The 19,094-nt window shown below is 39.7% G+C and overlaps 1 protein-coding gene across 2 annotated transcripts in view; it reads right to left on the bottom strand.

Annotated features, from left to right (window-relative positions):
• LOC114564806 (laminin subunit alpha-3) overlaps positions 1-19,094 on the bottom strand; it is a 57,396-nt gene that overhangs the window by 34,220 nt on the left and 4,082 nt on the right. For both annotated transcript variants that reach the window (XM_028592386.1, XM_028592387.1), the window contains exons 3-14: positions 11,896-12,013; positions 9,427-9,545; positions 9,154-9,324; positions 8,400-8,500; positions 7,104-7,219; positions 6,188-6,306; positions 5,656-5,746; positions 4,179-4,310; positions 2,558-2,608; positions 2,364-2,411; positions 1,093-1,227; positions 280-414 (exon numbers count right to left, since the gene is read on the bottom strand). In XM_028592386.1, the coding sequence (XP_028448187.1) occupies positions 280-414; positions 1,093-1,227; positions 2,364-2,411; positions 2,558-2,608; positions 4,179-4,310; positions 5,656-5,746; positions 6,188-6,306; positions 7,104-7,219; positions 8,400-8,500; positions 9,154-9,324; positions 9,427-9,545; positions 11,896-12,013 (1,336 nt within the window). The remainder of the gene's footprint in view (positions 1-279; positions 415-1,092; positions 1,228-2,363; positions 2,412-2,557; positions 2,609-4,178; positions 4,311-5,655; positions 5,747-6,187; positions 6,307-7,103; positions 7,220-8,399; positions 8,501-9,153; positions 9,325-9,426; positions 9,546-11,895; positions 12,014-19,094) is intronic.

The raw sequence follows: 19,094 nt of genomic DNA, 5'->3' as shown, positions 1-19,094 counted from the left end.
AATTTGATTCCCTAGAAGGAAGAAGTCCATATATTTCTCATGCTCCAGCTCTCTGTGAAACGTTGTGTCATGCAGAATACATTAACAAATAAATGTGGATGACAACATTGGGTTTTACGGGATACTGTGGGAGAAGGAGCGTGTTTGCTCCACAGAGTCATGAGAAGAGGCCACAGTAAGCCCAGTGAAACCAGCAGCATCATTTTTTTCCACCAGCACTAAGATCTCATACAGCCAAGTGGTTTATCTGTCATGGTAAGAGGGATCAAAGCCACTCACCAGCACAGTCTGGGTATCCATAGTAGCCTGGTGCACATTCGTCACAATCCTGTCCCGCATAGTTAGGAAAGCAAACACACTGGCCATTTGGACTGCACACACTGTCAGCCACACCAGCCCCATCACAGACACACTCTGGAGGAAGAGAGAGAGGGTCACGAGCTGCTGCTTTTGCACATTTGCACAGTTAGAAACTCCTTATTCCTCATTAGTCAAAATAATCAGTTATCATTCAGTTTGGATCTGAATAGAGCTGCAGGGTTCCTTAAAATTCATAAAATCGGATAAAGAATACTTTTAAAAAAACATTCATTTATATAAACATTGTGCGATTGTTAAAATTTCAGCTGGTGAAAATATAAAATAGATTCTGTTGGTCTGGGCTACTCAGGAAGTCATTTTAGAGCCTCAAGGTTCAAGTGTCAAAAGTCTTAAGCATAGAGTTTAAAATGCCCAAAAACTTGTTGCCCTGCTTGAAGTGTACTTGCTCCAGAAACTAGTGTAAGCATGTTCATGCAGACAAAGGGACACTTTTGTCTAACAATAAAGCAAAAGCTCACTGGACAAACTGTTAAAATTCTTTACATACCAACCCTTTACTGTATATCTGCAATTAGTCGATTAGACGAAATATCATTACTGGCTACATAGCCATATGGAAACAAATCCCCATTTCCTTTTGTGACGTTCTGTCTTTGTTTACATATACATCATAACCTCTCGTGGCAATCTACTTAAAAAATAAAGGTCATGTTTAATAATTATTTAAACAAGTTACAGTAAATGCTCATTGGCATAGTGACTCTTTCTCACCCCGGCAGTTTGGGAAGGAGTGGTATCCTTGGCGACAGCGGTCGCATCGCTCCCCCTCCACACCCTGACGGCACAGGCAGCGGCCTGAAGCATCGCACACCCCGTACGCTGTCCCTCTGTAGTCACATATACACTCTGTGCACAAACACATTAGAAATGTTTATTTTAACAATAAAAGTAAACCAATTAAATCCTAGCTAATAGAAATTCAAATGAGAAACCCAGCTGAACCCTGAAGCCTGCTTATAAATGAGACTGAGCTCTTTCTTTGGTCCAGCTGAATAACAGGGAATGACAAATACTTCCGTCAATTGAACTATTCTCATATTGTGGCACACAGTGGTACGGCTACACTGATGCTCACGTCTTGCCAAGCCTCCCTTGGTATTGGTATGTGAATAGACTTGGCACTAAGACAGGACAGCCACCAGAGAGACTGGCACTGCTTTTGCCCCTAAGCAGCTCCAAAACATTCAAATCAGCTTTTCTAAGGCTGCTGATAAAATTCTTTCTCAGTCAGCTCCCAGTGCACGTTCTTCAAGTTATTGTTTGCTTAGGTTCTCTGACAAATTATAAGACAGGACTAAAGGTCTTTGTTTTAATAGAAATGCCATATTACTAATAATGGATTTTCCAGCTTGGGGGAAACCAGAAAAGGGAATTTATAACAACTAATAATAGACTGGTTAGTTCTCACAGTCCCAACTGACTATTGCTATCATGAGAGGAGAGAGGCCACTTGAACTTAAATCTCCAACCGACAGACATGATAATTTATGACCATCAGTTATGCTCAACGATTGCAAGAGATCTGCTGTCACTGAGCAGCAGATTTACTCATTCAGACATTATATTATACAAGTATTTAAACCATCGCATTCAACCTATAATCACAAAATACTGCCAGTTCTGTTTTCATAAGGCCTACAAACATTGTCTGACCTTTAGTCGTGTCTATATACATTAAGCCTTTCTTGATTGCCCCTTGTCTCATGCTCTACAAAAAATCAAGTCAGACTCAGTGGTGCCTCCTACATAGTCCTCCAAAGCACTTTTTAACAACCTGGGCTGCCTGGAAGTAAATGTGACTCAGGTGAGTAGATGACTGCCCTGTAAAAAAGCTCTTAAAGAGGATTCAGTTTCAGTCTTGAAACTGAATCCTTTTTCTTTTTTTTAAATACAGTAATGCAAATGAGAAGAAGCAATAAAAATTGGTGAACGGTGTAAACACCTCTATAGCAGCACAACATATCAGGTGTAATCACACTCACGCTGACAGCTGGGTGAGCCAAAATAACCCATAGGGCAAGCGGTGGGCCCTATCCAGAGAGAAAGGAAAAGGATGGAGAATCAAAGAGGAACTAAATAGGATCAACAGTAAAAGCATTTTAAATGATTGTTTAAAGACATCTGTCAAGCTAAATTGTGGTACGAGACACTGCAACATCTTGTTGATTGAACTTACCCACTATAGGTCCTGCAGGGGATTTGGTGGTCGTCTGGTATACGGGATATCCTGATTGCAAAGGAAAGGCAACAAAATTAAGACATCCACTGATGGGAAACTGTGTAGTAGTTAAAGTAAAACCCCAAGTGTCAACTTTATTTATCGCAGTGGGGAATTGCTTTTGCTGTAACATTTCAAATTGACATGAAAAAAAACTAAAAAAAACATAAACAACAAAATGCAATGCAGATAGAGACACACATTATTAAAGGAATAGTTCAACATTTTGAGAAATATGCTCATTCACTTTCTTGGTGGTTTCAGTAACTTTAGATCAAGCCAGATAGAGCCAGGCTAGCGGTTTCCCCTTTTCCAGTCATTATGCTAATCTAAGCTAACTGCTACATATCTAGCATTAACAGACAAAAGAGTAGTATCAATCCTCTCATCTAACTTTTGGTAAGAAAGCAAATAAGTCCCAAATAATTTTAAGTGTCAAACTATTCCTGTAACATTGTGATCCCTATATGTAAAGAATCATAGCCTTCTACCAGCAAAAAACTAAATCGACTTTGATCTTGTAGAAATTTCATACAGTGACACAAAACAGCAGAGAAGAGTCTCTTGAAACCCAGACAGCCTCCTAATGACTGTCTCAGCATGTTTAGACAGTCTGTCAGTGCTAACAGCCTGGAGATGAGAGACCAAGTTGTAATAACTTCTAGTAATAAATCTATCTATTGCTCATAAAATGCCAAGAAGTTTTCAGTCTACAATTAATTTCACGTTATATGATATAAGAAACATTACACCTGGGGCAGAATACAGATGTGTTGCTTTTTCATGTATTATAGCTGAATAAAATAAGCATGAATGTTAAGGATGATACCACAGGTCAATCAAAGTGGTTTACAGTGAAAGGTATTATTAGGATTAGGGCTCTCTAGGAAGTTAAATTTAACGTTTTAAAACATAAATGTACCCTCAAAGAAAACAAGTGACCGTCAGTTTAGAAGTTCAAATTCCAGGAACACAGAAGCTGAATGCTCAAGCAAGTTCAACTAGAGACCTTAAAAATGACTTATGTCAGTCAAAGACTGGAAGAAAAAATACTCAAAAAGATGGAAGATGAAAGACTGGGTGGCTTATCTCTACGCCCTGGCAGACATCTGAGTCTGTAGCCAGATCAGAATGAGATAAGATGGGGAAATTCTCCTTGTGTGTCTAATATCTGAGTTTATTTGTTTAGATGAACGTGTCGCATGTGGAACAGTTAGTCAATACTGTAGCATGTGCATACATCCTCCTGCATGTAGCCCTGCAGCACTAAAGACATACTTCTTTGATTATATAATAATAACATGTCCAAAAAAGTTGTATTCCTCCCTTAAGGGGAACACTGACAGACTGAAACATAAAAGGGGCAAAAAAAGAGGGAACATAAAACTGATTCCAGACGTCAAAGAGTGGGCTCTGTTTCACCTGACTGTGTATACCTTGATACACTGAGCTCCCAAACGCAGACACATCATTTTATCAAATGTTATAGTTGTCTCTGTTGTCCATGATTCAAAGGGACAAGGGTACTGGTAAAGCTAAATTGGGTATCTTGTATGTGATAAGAGAAAAAGAAACTTACGAATGCACTGAGGGTAGTAATAGTATCCCTCAGCACAGCGATCACAGTTTTCTCCAGCAAATTGTGGCTTGCAGATACACCTTCCAGACCCCATTTCACAGCCAGCTGTAGTCCTTTCATCACACCTGCAGGCTGGTGGGGTTGCATGTTTTCTTTATCAATTAACATTTACAGACAAATGTGCACCTTCAGATGCATCGATGTAGACTTTTAACATGGACATCCATATGCATAAACACCTCACAGAATTATTGGTTGTGGCTAGGGCTGGGTACCGAATTCAAGACGTTTTAGGCACCGACCGAATTGCCTCTAAAGTATTGAGTATCGATAAATGCCTCGTCATTCAATACCCAATTTCAATACCTAAGGAGTAAATCGCATCAGCGTAAGTGACCCAGTAAGCATGCAGCATGCTTCTACCAAGGTCTAATAATGCTGGGAATTGGCTGTAGAGACACGCAGGAAAAACAAGCATAGATATAGGACTCCCGAAGTAGGAGCTGAAAAATAAATAAAATGATTTGTGACGTAATGTGTAATGTAATTTCTTTTTGTTTTATAAAATTGGTATCGAAAAAAGTATCGTTAAGGAACCGGTATCAAAGTCATGGTATTGTTATCGGTACCGGTAGCGACATTTTTGAATGATACCCAGCCCTAGTTTTGGCGAAAACAAATTTACTGTACATAACATCAAATATAAGTTACAAGCACAGAAGGCTTTCAACTATTCTATCGATCATCTCAAAATGAGAGATCTCAGAAGCAAATAATGATTACTGAACCTTTAGTGACTCTGCTTTTGCCAAAACAAACGCCTTCTTCTGCTAAGCTGAACTTAATTGAGTTTGTGGATTTTATGGTTTACTTTTCAAAGTGCTCAGGGCAACCAGTTTAATTTCACTACTCTCTAATGTCCAAACACAACTGGCAGCTATTTATATGGCGAGCAACAGCCATGGACCATTAAAGTAATGTGAACAAGAGTGGAGCCCAATTTAGCAATAATATAAGCAGTGGTGATCATTGGTGCTTGTGCCAGGATGTCATTTGTGTCCGTCTCAAACAAGACAATGATGCCTCTCTGTGAATATAACACCGTTTTGGCTTCACTTGTTCGTCATACATACTGCAGGTCAAATACTTACATGGTGAGACGTTATATTTCTATTAAGCTATCTAGTGCTATAGCCTGGAAATTTGACAGACAGCAAAGTTCAACCCTAACAAGTTATATCCTCGTAATATGCGTTCATTGCATTAATTAAAGCGGCTGCAGAAACTGATTTGAACTGGTATCTGAAGAATTTATATCCTTTTAATATCATTTACACATCCATGTCTAGAGATAAAAAATGAAATGATTGCAGCACTTGCACAGAAGGATCAAAAAATGAAGTAATAAAAAAAGGAGAAATTTTGAATTACAATGTTACATTAAATCAAGGGGACAAACACAGAAAATGCAACTCACGTATGCATCCGGTGGGAGACTCGGGAGGTACTCCATAAGGTCTGTAGAAACCTTCTAGGCATTGCTCACAGTTCACTCCAGCAGTGTTGTGCTAAAGAAGAACACACAAATAATGTGTGAGCCATAACTCTTACATAAAGAGCACAAGAGTCGTTATTGCTCTGTAACTTAGAATCTCTCGTTTAAAAAGCACATTGACGCATTTGACAGGACACAATGCTTTCATACACTATTTGCATCTGTATCATAGTCCAGAGGGACACTTACACTTTTCTTGAATAAACACTTTATAAACATTTTTTTGATGAAAGAAAATTAAACAAAATCAATTTCTTGGAGTAGTAAGAGCAAATGGAAAAAGTTTGTTTCAACATCACAAAGCCAAAATGGTGTAGCAGTATCAAATGCTCCAAAGAGGACTCCATTAAGATACACACAGACAACATTGTATTTTTCTATCATTTTTTTATACCCTCCACCTCTCCTACAACCACACACAGGAATCAGTTTAGACTTGACATGCATTTCATACCTGGCAGTTGATGCACACTCCTCCTCCGTCGTACCTTCCGAAGGTGTCTAAACTTGCTCCCCTCTTTTCCACCTCTTGGTCATAATAACAGTCAAAGGCATGGGAGAAACACTGGCAGGCTGAGGAGGAAACCCCCGAGACAGATGCATGCACACACACACACACACACACACACACAAACACACACACACACACACACACACACACACAATTACTCTATATGCCTCAGCAGACTGTCATTGTTTAAGCACCTTAAGCTACTCATTCTTCAAAAAAGAGTTTTAAGTCTGGGTGTTAAGTATGAAGAGAAACTATAAAATCCAAATTAAACAAGAAGGCACATCCTCTTCCTGTATTCCACCCCTGTCTCATTAAAGTTTATGAATGGTTAGGGTGCATTTCCACTGCATAAGTCCACAAATTAGAGTCTTCTTCATCTTTTTCTCTCTTTTTGTGGCTGCTACAAGGTCATTTTTCATGAAGGGAAAATTTGTCAACTGTCCAAAGCAATTAAATTCCAGTTGACACAGGCTCTGCTGGCTGACAGGATTGTTTGCGATAAATGATAATGGGGGACTATCTGGCAGGCTGGCGAGGGCCTGGCTACCTGGCTGACTAGCTGGCTAAGCTGACAAAAGAACTGTTATCCTGGAGCTAGTATAACAAAACAGCTGTTATCCTGGAGCTAGTTGTGCACTGTGCTGTTCTTCATACATACCATATGAGGAATGTCCTCTCAACTCTTCAACTGAGGCTCTCTACAATACCATAACAGGGCATCCACAACAGGGCTTAAATATCAAGAGGACACTTCAGTCCGCTCTGGGGGCCGTAATTTATGGAGCCAGCAGCGTGTGGAGAAGCAGATTGTGTTTTTGTTTACACACTGAATCAACCATTGTACATGGACACTTACGATGACACTCATTGGAGCTGTCAACAGTCGCGACACGCCATGGCTTCTGGTTAAAGCCTGGGCAGCAGCGGTCACATGTCTCACCGCAAGTGTTGTGTTGGCACTCACACTGGAGTCTACAGACAGGGGATGAGACACCTGGATTTAGTAATGCTCACATTTTTATTTGCAACAAAACCAAAAAACCTACATTCATTTATTTTGTTACCCACTTGGGGGCAGCAGAACAAGCTGTACACACAGACATTCTTACCTTTTACCAAGGTGTTATGGCAAATGGTTGTCTATTTATACAGCAGACACAACATTAGCATTCATTTGGAGTCAATGTTTCAGATAACCTGATGAATGTAAGTCCAACATTCTGCTTTTAGCTAAGTTTTGGTCTCCACCAACTCCTGAGAGTAGTATCTGACTCTTTAGCTGCCAGCTAGTTAGTGCTATTTTGTCTGTCTGTCGTTTGGTGCTGGGAAAGTATCAGAGCTGTTTTCTGAAAACAGTGAGACAGAATCAAAACAGTAAAGCTGTGAGCCAAAAAAAACAATACAATGACCGGAAGGCACTAAAACGCTCTGTATTGCTGAAGTGAACTACAGAGTCAGGTAATAATTCTGTGTGTTTGTCATTCCAAACAACACTTTTCACATTATGCAAAGTCATTTCATCCATTGTTAATATAAAAACATTGATAGGAGCAGCTTTAAGCCAATGGGAATATTAATTTAAAATGTCCAAGCTGGTAGTAAACAATAAAGCAACAATGAAGCATCCATGAATGCTATGTTGTTCTGTGTTTAGCTGTTCAGAATACAGAGATCAACAGAGCAGCACTTTATCACACATCTTGCCCTTTTACCAACTATTTACAACGTCACACCCAGTTAACAGAGTAACTAAAATAATCTGCTCCACTTTACAATGGTGATGTCAATGTAAAAACATATGAGGTAATTGTCCTTCCTCAGAAACAATTCACTATCACTAAAATCAGTAGATCTGGCAGCCTCTTTGTGGTCTTTGCCTCTATGTTTTCAGCATTAAGTCATCTCAGTACACTGTTTATACACAGAAGCCGATCGTACAAAAAGACTATTCACTGCTGTTAATGAATAAACACATGGAATGGATTTACTGGTTGAAGCTATACTTCAAAGTTAACTTTTGAAATGCTTATTAGGAACCGGTTCAGGTTATAATTAATGAGTGATGAGAAATGCTTCAACCAGAGCTTTCCACACAAAAGTATTGTGTCAAATATGCATAGCATTGCATAATATAATAAAGAGCATTACTAACCTCTTTGGGTTGTCCTGGTTACGCCCCCCACCACACACGTGTGCATGCCCATGGCAAACACAGCGTCCACCAATGCTGATGTCTTTGATACTATAGTAATACTGTCAACAAATAGGGGAAATGTTATCAGCATTTTCAAAGTAACAGCTATGTTATCTGCCACATCACCCACACTGTCTGACTTTATTTGGAAGAAGAAGTGAGTCACACATTTTAACTACTAGAAACTTAAACCATGATCCATGGGCCGAGGCTAGTTTTATGAGGTGAATCAGTGCATTATAAAAAAAGAGATAAGATAAGAATGAAGAGCTGACATCACTGAGCTATTCTCAGCATGTCAAATAAAAATGAATTAATGAGCTGATTTGGACATAAATGCTGAGGATACTATTCTGGAATTCCATCTTTAAGAGATTTACTTTATACAAGCTATATTACAGGATATCCTGATGCTACAGATTTTTTATTAACATACATTATCCTGCTGATATGAGAAATGTCATATTATGCACCTGCAGTCCTAGCTGTCTCTACAAAATGAATTATTATGATGACCGCACAGACAGATATGGCATTAGGCTCTGACAAGGATGAATGTGTGAGCAGGAGGGAGCAGGACAGTGTGTTTGTGTCAGCAAAAAGGAAGCTGGAGGGTAGGTGGTGCAGAGTTGTAAATATGGCTTGCCCAAATGGGAAACAAGAGTCTTCCAGCATGACACCTTTGTGTGAGGTCGTACAGTATGCGCCTCACCCTGCGTGTGACGGTGGGATCTCTCTGGGCCTTGGAGATCAGGTGGCCCAGCAAGGTGTTGGTGCGGAGAAAGCGCAGGCGAATGTTGGTGGCCTTTGTGAAGTCTTGCAACACTGGCGAGTAGGTGAAGTTTTTGGACCCGGGCCGACCGTTGACCAGAGACACCACAATCTAGACATCACAAATGTATTTATTTCACAAGATTGTTTCTGATACCTCATAAAATATCACAATTTTGGTATAATTTTCCTAGAACTTAATATGATATTTTACCTCGCCGTTCTCCAAAGGGACAATCCGTGAGTAGTCTGTGGTGCAGATCTGGTCATCATCATGCACTATACGAGCATTGGGCTGCTTTCCGAACTTTTCAATACACTCACGCTTTGAATCTGCCAAAAAGAAACGTTTTAATTAAAAGCCTTTTAACCTCTCACCCCATATTCCATTTCTTTTTCATTTTAATGTAAAGACAATAATATTATCCCATGGATGACTTCTGTAAAGCTACTCTCTATTGCCAATTATTATAACACACCAATACTTAGTTACTGAAACACTGACAGTTGTTGTGTTCAGGTGCTTGCAGTCTGATATGTTGCCAAAATATCTCAAACCCAGAAGGCATCATCTTAAATGGATTTATCAGCGTTTTAAAAATGAAAATAAGTTAAATATGTAATTTTTGAAATTTCTTGCATTGATACGTACGTTTTTGTACTATTGTTATTTCTACAATTATAGGATGAGTAACATCCAATTACAAAATTTGTGAAAAAAGAAACAAAGCCAATAAAAAAGCATTAAAACTTAGGTAATGAATGATGAGAGTTGTGGAGTCTCTGCACGAACATGAACTTGGATCAAGTAAAAATGACAGCAAAGAGAAACTCTTATATTATAAATCTGATGAGTCACAGCTGTGTCTCCTGGCAATCTGTGTGCACAGGTGTCTCCCGGATATTAGACTTCACAGCTCAGATGTGCCAATTCGGCAAATCGAGTGTATGTTTTCAGGTGTGAAGTTCAGGTAATTTGGATATTGTATGAAATAACAGGCATGGAAATTAAGTTTGAAATATACTGCATACCACCACTTGCCACTTTTTACACAAAATTTACCTACAAAGCATAAACATTTTAAGCCTGACATTTATCCTGGAATTCATTCAATATTCTGTGGTTACTTCTGATTTCCTCTTTTTCCCACACAACCAAAAACACACACACTTCCTGTCTTAAATTCTTAAGCAGGGTGATCATTCTGCCAGGATTAAATGCGCGCTATTAAACAAATTATAATCTATCCTCACAATGGGTCTTTTTCAGAGCAGACATTCTGATTTGTCATGGCAGGAAAGACACAGGCATAATTAATAATTATAATAATGGCTGCATTCCATTCAGCAGTGTCTTGTACTCTACATGATGGATCTCTGGCATAGCTTAGTGGGTCATTATTAGTTACACCTGTGCATTTCCTTAAATAGAGTCAAAATGTCTGCCATAAAAAAAAGCATTTTTTTAAACAAAATCTGCAAATTATGATTTAACAACTGTTTATTACAAAGACAAGCTAATCCCCCTTATCTGTGTTTTTGTGATTCTAACAGGATTTTGTTAATGAGTGGTTGCTGCTGTTGTGTTTTTGCACTGTACTTCTTATGAATCACTTTCCAATGTCTTCTGTGTATTCCAAACACATCATCTGAATAGAAATCCTGCTACCACGTGCAATAAACAAAAAGTGTAAAAGCTGTCATCAAGTAAGGATCACTATGGAACTGTACAGCCGATGAATAACAGACATTCATTTACAAAAATATAATTTACTTAAAAAATACAAACATGCATTCCAGATTTACTAGATTAACATACAAATCACTGAAAGTTTGGGAACTGACAGGTTATATGTGTAAGCAACTTTTACTTTTGATTTCCAGCCCAAAATCTGACCATCTGACTTGTTTTTAAGAATACAATGAAAACTGTAATGTTGCAAAAAGACAATTACATAGGAACTGATTGAAATTGTGCAGTCATATAAATTTTTAGGTATACACCTGGACGAAAAATTAAACTGGAAGGAGAATACGAATGTCATAATGAAGAAGGCTCAGTCGAGATTGTTCTTTTTGAGAAAACTTAGATCATTCAACATCAGCACAAAGCTCTTATATGTTTTTTATCAAGGGATTTTGGCTAGTGTTCTTTTTTATGCTGTACTGTGCTGGGGGGGCAGTATATCTGTTGAGGACAAAAATAGGATAAACAAGTTAATCAAGAGAGCTGGTTCAGTTATTGGTCTTAACCCGGATGTACTGGAGGTTACTGTAGAGAAGAGGATTAGTTCAAAACTAAAAATTGTCCTGCTTTTTGAAGGCCATCCATTACACACTCTGTTCAAAGGACTCAGAAGCTCTTTCAGTGAGCGACTGGTAATGCCTCGGTGCTCTAGTGAGCGCATGAGAAAGTCTTTTGTTCCCGCAGCGGTTAGATATTTTAACCAACACTGTTAACCGTTGGATATTATTGTTGTCTTCTATAGTGTTTGTTTTTTACATTCATGTATTTTGTCTCTTTATTAGGGTCTATTAGTTTACTAATCCTGAATTATTTATTTATTTATTTATTTGTCTGTTAGTTGTGTATTGTGCTCGATTGCTGTATGGTTGGTGGCAAACCAGTTTCCCTATCGGGATTAATAAAGTTTTTCAATTCAATCAATTCAATTCAACTTACGTGCAAAATACTGCCAGGGTATGAAGGTTCTCCCGTTGTCTACAGAGCGCTCGAGCACCCAGAGGTCAGGTCGAGGTGAATTAGCAAACTTGAGGAGGACGTACGCCACATGGAAGAGCTAAAAACCAGAACACAAAGAGCAGGATAAACAAAAAGCAGTCACTGCTCTAAACGGATTTTGGCATTATGATGTAGTTTCCTGTGCTCTCATTGCTCTATCAAGTATGGCCCCAGTCTTGGCTGCCAGCTCTTACAATACCCTTATTTCCTTTCTTGTGAAAGCCGGGGCACAACATCAGCTTTGTTGTTGTATCTCTGCGATCGCCGCAGAACTAACTAACTTTAATTAGGATTTTGCAATCACAATGAATCAGGGCCATGGCCTCCTGCTCTGAGCTTTTATTCTCTCAGCTTGACTTCAGCCATATCTGTGTGGCCATACAGCAATCAATTCCCCAACATTTGTTAGCATAAAGTCAATAAAAAGTGGTGCAGGTGCAGCCAGGTTAGTGAAAAGACATCAGCTAAGCCCACATGATCCGTGTCTATTCTCTGAACTCTCTATCACCACCATTCATCAGAATATACAGTCCATACAAGGGCAGAAAATGATGCCAATGATTGTTTCTGCCAACACTGTGCTTTCTGTCAAGCTCAGAGCAGTATGTTTCCTTTGCGGTTCATCAGCATCCTCATCAAGCCCTAAAAGCGGGTGACTTCAGCTTGATTGAACATTGTACATGGAAAAGTAATTTGTGATAGTCAAAGCTGTCTTTGTTATCATCTGGCATGGACTTGGCGTGGCTTGGAATTTAAACCCTGTGACACCAACCTGCACGTGACATCTACAGTGTCAACAAAAGGCCTCACCTACACCTGACCACCACACCCCTGTCTTGTTTCTGTAATGCTGAAACAGAGTTCATCTCCATGCAATTTCAGTGTTGGCTTAGCTCCGAAAGCAACATTTATTTTCAAAAACAGGGTACTATAGGCATATTTGTTGAGCCTATGGTATCTGCCCTCAGGATTGAAGTGATGAATGAAATAAAAGACATTTACAGACTCTCTTCTCTTTGAGAAGGAGGAAGGCAGGCCCACACTCGTCTAGCATCCCTCAGCGCCTTGATGAAAACCCCCAGCGGGCATTTGAAACATTCAGATTGTCTCTCCTTGGATTAGGCAGGGAGCTATGCTAACACATATATCAAAGCAAAGTAAAGAGTATTGGACTGTTTCAAGAAGGATCCACAATTATCTTGATTGATTTCTCCCCCCAACCCTGAAACGTAACGGCCCGAAGTTCAAGGAGCTCCTGCGTTGATGGATTGTGAGAGAGCTCAGAGGTCAGCTGGGGAACTGTCTGGCCATTTTTCTCTGAAAACTGTCAACAATCCCTGATAACAAAAACAACAAAATAATTAGGTTGCAAAAAGCCTTTTTTTTGACTGTCCTTTAATCACTGTTGTCATTGAGCAAAACAGTCAATCTATAAGTAAATAAAATAGCTTAAAACGCCTCTTTCTGAGCTCAACTTTAAATGGGGTGTGTCTTGAAATTAATCAGAACACACTTCCACCCACATGCAACAGGATGTGCAAAAAAAGGGTTAGGGGGCATGCAAACAAGATGTGGGCTGTCATCCATCTAAAAACAGAAGCAAGGCTTTTTCAGAGGAGCTGCCTTCTATCAATATGCTGGTTCCACTGAGGAACAGGAGGAAGTTTAGTTCACACGGGCTGTGATGACGTCAAGGGAAGGCCGGGGAAAGGGAGGCAGGAGCGCAAGATGGGGGGAGGGTAAAAAGGGTAGGGGTGGCTAGAGACGTGCTGGCTGGCATCCGGACCCATCTCAGATTCCAAACATAGCGCCACATTCCCCTTCCCTCCAAATGCCCCTAAAGCAGAGCATGCCACTGCTTTCGGGAACCTGTCACAGACAGCAATGCGCAGCAGTGAAAAGCTTCTCCGGCACTTGTTATGGGTACATATAAAGATGATAACGACAAGAGATTCTCCTGGTTTCCAAGAAGAATAACAGTGTCCTCACCCATAAAAGAATTCCATTGCTGTCCTGGTACAGTACAGACACCAAAATGTGTGCTCTCTGGGGATTTGTGGGGTTGGCTAGTGGCACATTTGCAGTAGTCTGCAAATCATTCAACCAACATGTTTTAGCACACATTTGTTTCAGAATGGGTGAGGCTTTACCTAGTGCTGGCTGGGTATCATTAGAAATACTGTTGCCAATATGATAACTAAGATCAGACAAAAACATTTGATGCCAACCTTTTGTAATGGACATTTGAGTTACTACTAAAAACACACAGATGTTTGGTACATTTGCCTGCTGGTGAGGAACCAACGGTGATACTGTTCTGTGTTTTGTTCACTGTACATCATAAGTATCAACATAAGTCTTTTTAAAAATGAACTTTAATCTTAAATAAATCAGAAAAGACTGAAATAGGCAATCCAACCACTTCTTATTTACTCTCATTCCTATGGAAACTGTGTAAATTCTGTGATCTAGACACTAACGCAAACCTCATGCATCCAACTTTACTTAATTCTCATCTAGCCTGACTGTGGTGATGCTATTCACTGTGGTATCTAACACTGACTTGATGCCAGTAACTGAGTCCTCCGGAAACAAACCCAGTGAGAAACAGACAGCATGATCTTGGAAGACAGGGCTAGTCCTGGCCCAGCTTCGCTTAATTTCAGGCCTGTCTCTCTAACTGTGTGCTGCCAGTCTAAACAAACACTCTTGAAATATGTCCAGCACCTACGTATTGTTTGCAGGGAGCCTGAAATACCGCGATGGCATACTAAGCGCACCAAGGAAGGATTCCAGTGGCATACAAAGACATGAAACAGATTGACAAGCTTGTGGCAAACACACTTGGAATAACACTTGAGCAGAGCAATCTTCTGCCCCTCCTTGCATATGCAGCCCTTAGGCCTTAGACAACAGTGTTATGCCAAGATGTTTAGTGTAGGAGGCTGTGGGTGGGTGTCAAAAAGGTCAAAGGTCGAGCTGTGGCAGGTATGGACTGTTTGACATGTACCCTCTCAGCCTCCTCACCCCATCTCAAATTCCTAACCTCGCCTCCCTAAAATAGTGTCACATATACAAGGTATAAGTATCAAGACTTCCTCTAACCTTCCAATTAACACAACATGGCAACACAGTCAACCAAGTCTCTCATGACAAAACACTATTTTAACAACAGCATATTACACGTATTACACATATTACCACACTCACAATCTTTTGACCCCTGGCATTTCATGCCTAATGGGTATTTGCGTGTGTATTATCATTTCTGAATTATTGACCCCTGACCGTGTGTGACAGCTCAAGAGTGATAAATGTGCAGCTTAAAGTGTGAACTTCACTCTGGTAAGCAAAAATATAATATTATCATACCGAATGTTTAAAACTACTGTTAGCAATGTGGCGACGACGCGCATTGAGACCCTAAGTTATTTATTGTTGTTGCCGTGTTAAGACCATTTCAAACAATATATAAAACGTGTACATTGGAAATAGTTAGTACCAACCCTGCCTTTAAGTCCTGTTTCACCATTGACAATTTTAAAACAAATTTAAAGATCCACCTTTCACTTGCTTGTAGTTTAGTCTGAGGCTGCCCAATGGCAGCCTCTTATTGCTTATTATTGTTGTTGGTTTTGTTCTATTTCTTATAACTTCCTATTTTATTACTTCAACTTTGAATTTATCATTCTACTTCTTTTCTTTTTTGTTGTTTTCTTTACTTTGGTTTTACCAAGCTAGTTGTTTTAAGTTTATATTTTAGTCGTGCCTTCTCTCATTATTGTTTTATTGTATGACATTATGTATTATTTCCTTTGCTTTTATGCATCTTTTATTTCTTTAATCATGTATACCTGTACTGAGGCAGATCCTAACCCATCTGCTTGAAAAATGCTTGATTGAAAAGCACTTTGGATCTACTCCTGTTGTTTTCAACTGTGCTATATAAACAAAACTGACTTGACTGATTGCGTGACCCTTCGCCAGTTGCTCCTGCTGCCGTGCCTGCCACGTGGATCTCTTCAATTATAATCTCTTTGTATTAATCAAATGAAGTGTACTGTAAAGTGGACTGGTTAGGAATTTCTCCCAGCCTTCTTAATCAGAAACTATAGTGCCTGCAATAATTACTGTTTATTTATTTCATAAATGTATTTGATTATTTATTTGACATTATAATGGTATTGCATTGCCCTAATAACAGGTGTTGTGTGCTACCATGTGAAGATGAGATGTGTAGACACAGTACATAACATCCGTATATCTAATCTAATCTTATCTGATGTTAGACAGGCAGGACGTAAGCTAGCAATCTAACATCAATAAGTACATTTTCCGCAAGTGCAGTCAAGAAACAGATATTAAATATCCTAATCCCAAATTCCAACCTGGCTCCTGAAAGTCAGTCTGATGTGAGATCAGAGGAATGCAATTCAAATGAGAGGAGGCATCAACCTTCTGTTGGAGTGGATCACCCTGCCATACTGCAGCACAGTGGGGTGGACCAGTTGGCCTCCAGTTTGTAACAATGCAATGTACAACTGTTTGTCTGTGTGCAACAGGTGGGTGGTGGATGGGGAGAGGGGTAGTCTGGTGTATTTTTCTCTGTCTCCATGACAGAATTAGTTATATGGTGACAAAGAAATGTTGGCCAAAAGTCACAAAAGACTTGTAGGTGTAACAGAATACATAGAGTATATACAAGTCTCTACTTGTAAGCAATCTTCACATTGTAAAAGCCTGAAGAGCAGCTGCTCAAAAATTGTCTGTTTGCTTTTCTACGTTGAACACAACATGTTTGCCTGTTTATGAACTGTCATTATTAACCTTAAAGGTCCCATGGCATGAAAATGTCACTTTATGAGGTTTTTTAACATTAATATGGGAGTTTCCCCAGCCTGCCTATGGTCCCCCAGTGGCTAGAAATGGTGATAGGTGTAAACCGAGCCCTGGGTATCCTGCTCTGCCTTTGAGAAAATGAAAGCTCAGATGGGCCGATCAGGAATCTTGCTCCTTATGAGGTCATAAGGAGCAAAGTTACCTCCCCTTTCTCTGCTTTGCCCGCCCAGAAGATTTAGCCCACCCATTAGAGAGAGACATCATGGCTTTCAAACGAGAAAAGTGGCAGCTGGTCAAGGCCACACCCCCACCCTCCACCTTGCCCCCTCCTCTCTCCTCCTTAATAGCTACAGACACAGAAATGGCACATACTAAGGAAAGCTCATTGTGGGACTGGCTCTAGTGGCTGTAATTCTGCACCAAGGCTGAATTTCGGGAAAGAGACTTCAGATACAGTATTAGTGGACCACTAAGGCCTATATAAAAGCATCCAAAGAGCACCATGTCATGGGACCATTAAGAAGCAATGCAGAGTTCAAAATGGGCTATAACAAAAAGTATTTAGGATCAATTTCAAGTATTAGGAGTTGATAAACAAGTGAGACATTTTGTATTTTCCAAATCTTTTTGACGGCTGAAACTTTTCGTTCAAAACAACAACAGCCAGGTATTTTTTTTAAAGTGCCCGCCCTTTTCCAATGACGGCTTCTTAGATGATTCTGTGTTAACATACCATCTGGTGCGTAGTTAGGTTAATAAGTTAGCAATACTCTCGATTTAGTTATGACTTTTTGCTGCAATTGGTTCAAGACCAACATTTTTTTTACTTAAGATTACAAAAGATATCAATGTTTCAGTACAGTATGTGTAGGAAACTATTGCAATATTATTCTGATGCAGTATTTCCTCCACCTCTTGCTTCACTTCTTGGTGTACTACTATTCATGAAACTGTCTTTTCAAATGGGTCTAGGAAAACTCCTGCTCTCCAACACATCCTATTACATCAATGCCTGCGTCAGTAAACATCAAACCAATGATTAGCATTTCCACATATGACAAAGGCCTTAAAAAGGTGAACAGATCACACGTTAACCCCCACAAGCTTTTCCACATCGGAGGTTCAGATTTAGGAGGAACTGCAGTCCAACAGGCCGCAGTGATGTCAGACTGCTATGCTGCTAACTAGCACGAGGTGTAGTAGTAAATAGCTGCTGGATGGCCTGGCGCCTCAGGCAGCCCGGCTAAAGATGGGCACTTACATCACCTCCATCGTCACCACAGAGATAGGCACATGTCTAACAGCCAATCTTGTCTCTAGGGTTAGACTGAGCCAGCTGCACCGAATGGACAAATCTTTATTATCAAGCATATACAACAAAATAAGATAGATTTTCAACTGACATTTTATATGTTCTTTGTCTCAGATTACATATTCAAAACACATGACACCTCAATTAGGATTATAGCCTCCACATATTTGCTAACCACCTGTTGTATGATTTGGATGGATGAAGCAACACACAAATGCGCACAAGATCATACATGTACGCAAGCAAGCATCATAAAACAAGGGAAAGTGGAATGTTTTCAGTCTGAGACTTGTGTGTTTTCTGTTTAAGTACTTTCTCACCACCAAATTACACCACCTCTCCATTTCTACCCATTTATCGAGTGAAAAGAGGGTCAGGTCACTTTCAGAGAGGCTTAAAAAGAACCAAACCTTTGTAAGAGTCTGAGAGCACAGAAAGGATGTCACACAATACCGCCTAGAAGAGATTCTAACACAAAAGGGGGCGACGGCTGCAAATAAAACATTCAAACCAACTTTGGCGGAAGGTGGACCCCTGAGAGAGGGGATTTGGTTCCAGGGGAATGTCTCTAAAATTGAGTTCTTTTGAGTTGAGTTTTGTCTCTTGACGATTGCAGAACTGTGAGCGGTGCCAAAGCCATTGCATTAACCTGAACCAGATCATGTCAATGTTCTTGCACTTACTCACATCCCCTACAAAGTAAAAAGCATGTATATCTAAAATAATAGGCTGCTAAGCAAATGCACAGATAAACAACAAGATATTCTGCAAGCAGTCCCATTAAAGCCACAGAACTACCACACACACCACAACATCATCATCAACAACAACACAATAAACACCTGTCACCTACAGATATAATCCATAGCCTTATATATAACATGCCAGTTAACTTCATTGGACATCAATCCAGCAACTAATCAGAACATCATTTAAACAAATAATGTCTGATGTTAATTTAGTGACTGACGCCCACCAATCAAAAGCA

Source organism: Perca flavescens, chromosome 12, assembly GCF_004354835.1.
Source record: "Perca flavescens isolate YP-PL-M2 chromosome 12, PFLA_1.0, whole genome shotgun sequence".
In the NCBI taxonomy this organism is placed as follows: Eukaryota; Metazoa; Chordata; class Actinopteri; order Perciformes; family Percidae; genus Perca; species Perca flavescens.
The sequence above is the reverse complement of the archived record's forward strand: the minus strand, read 5'-3'. Positions and strand labels throughout refer to the sequence as shown.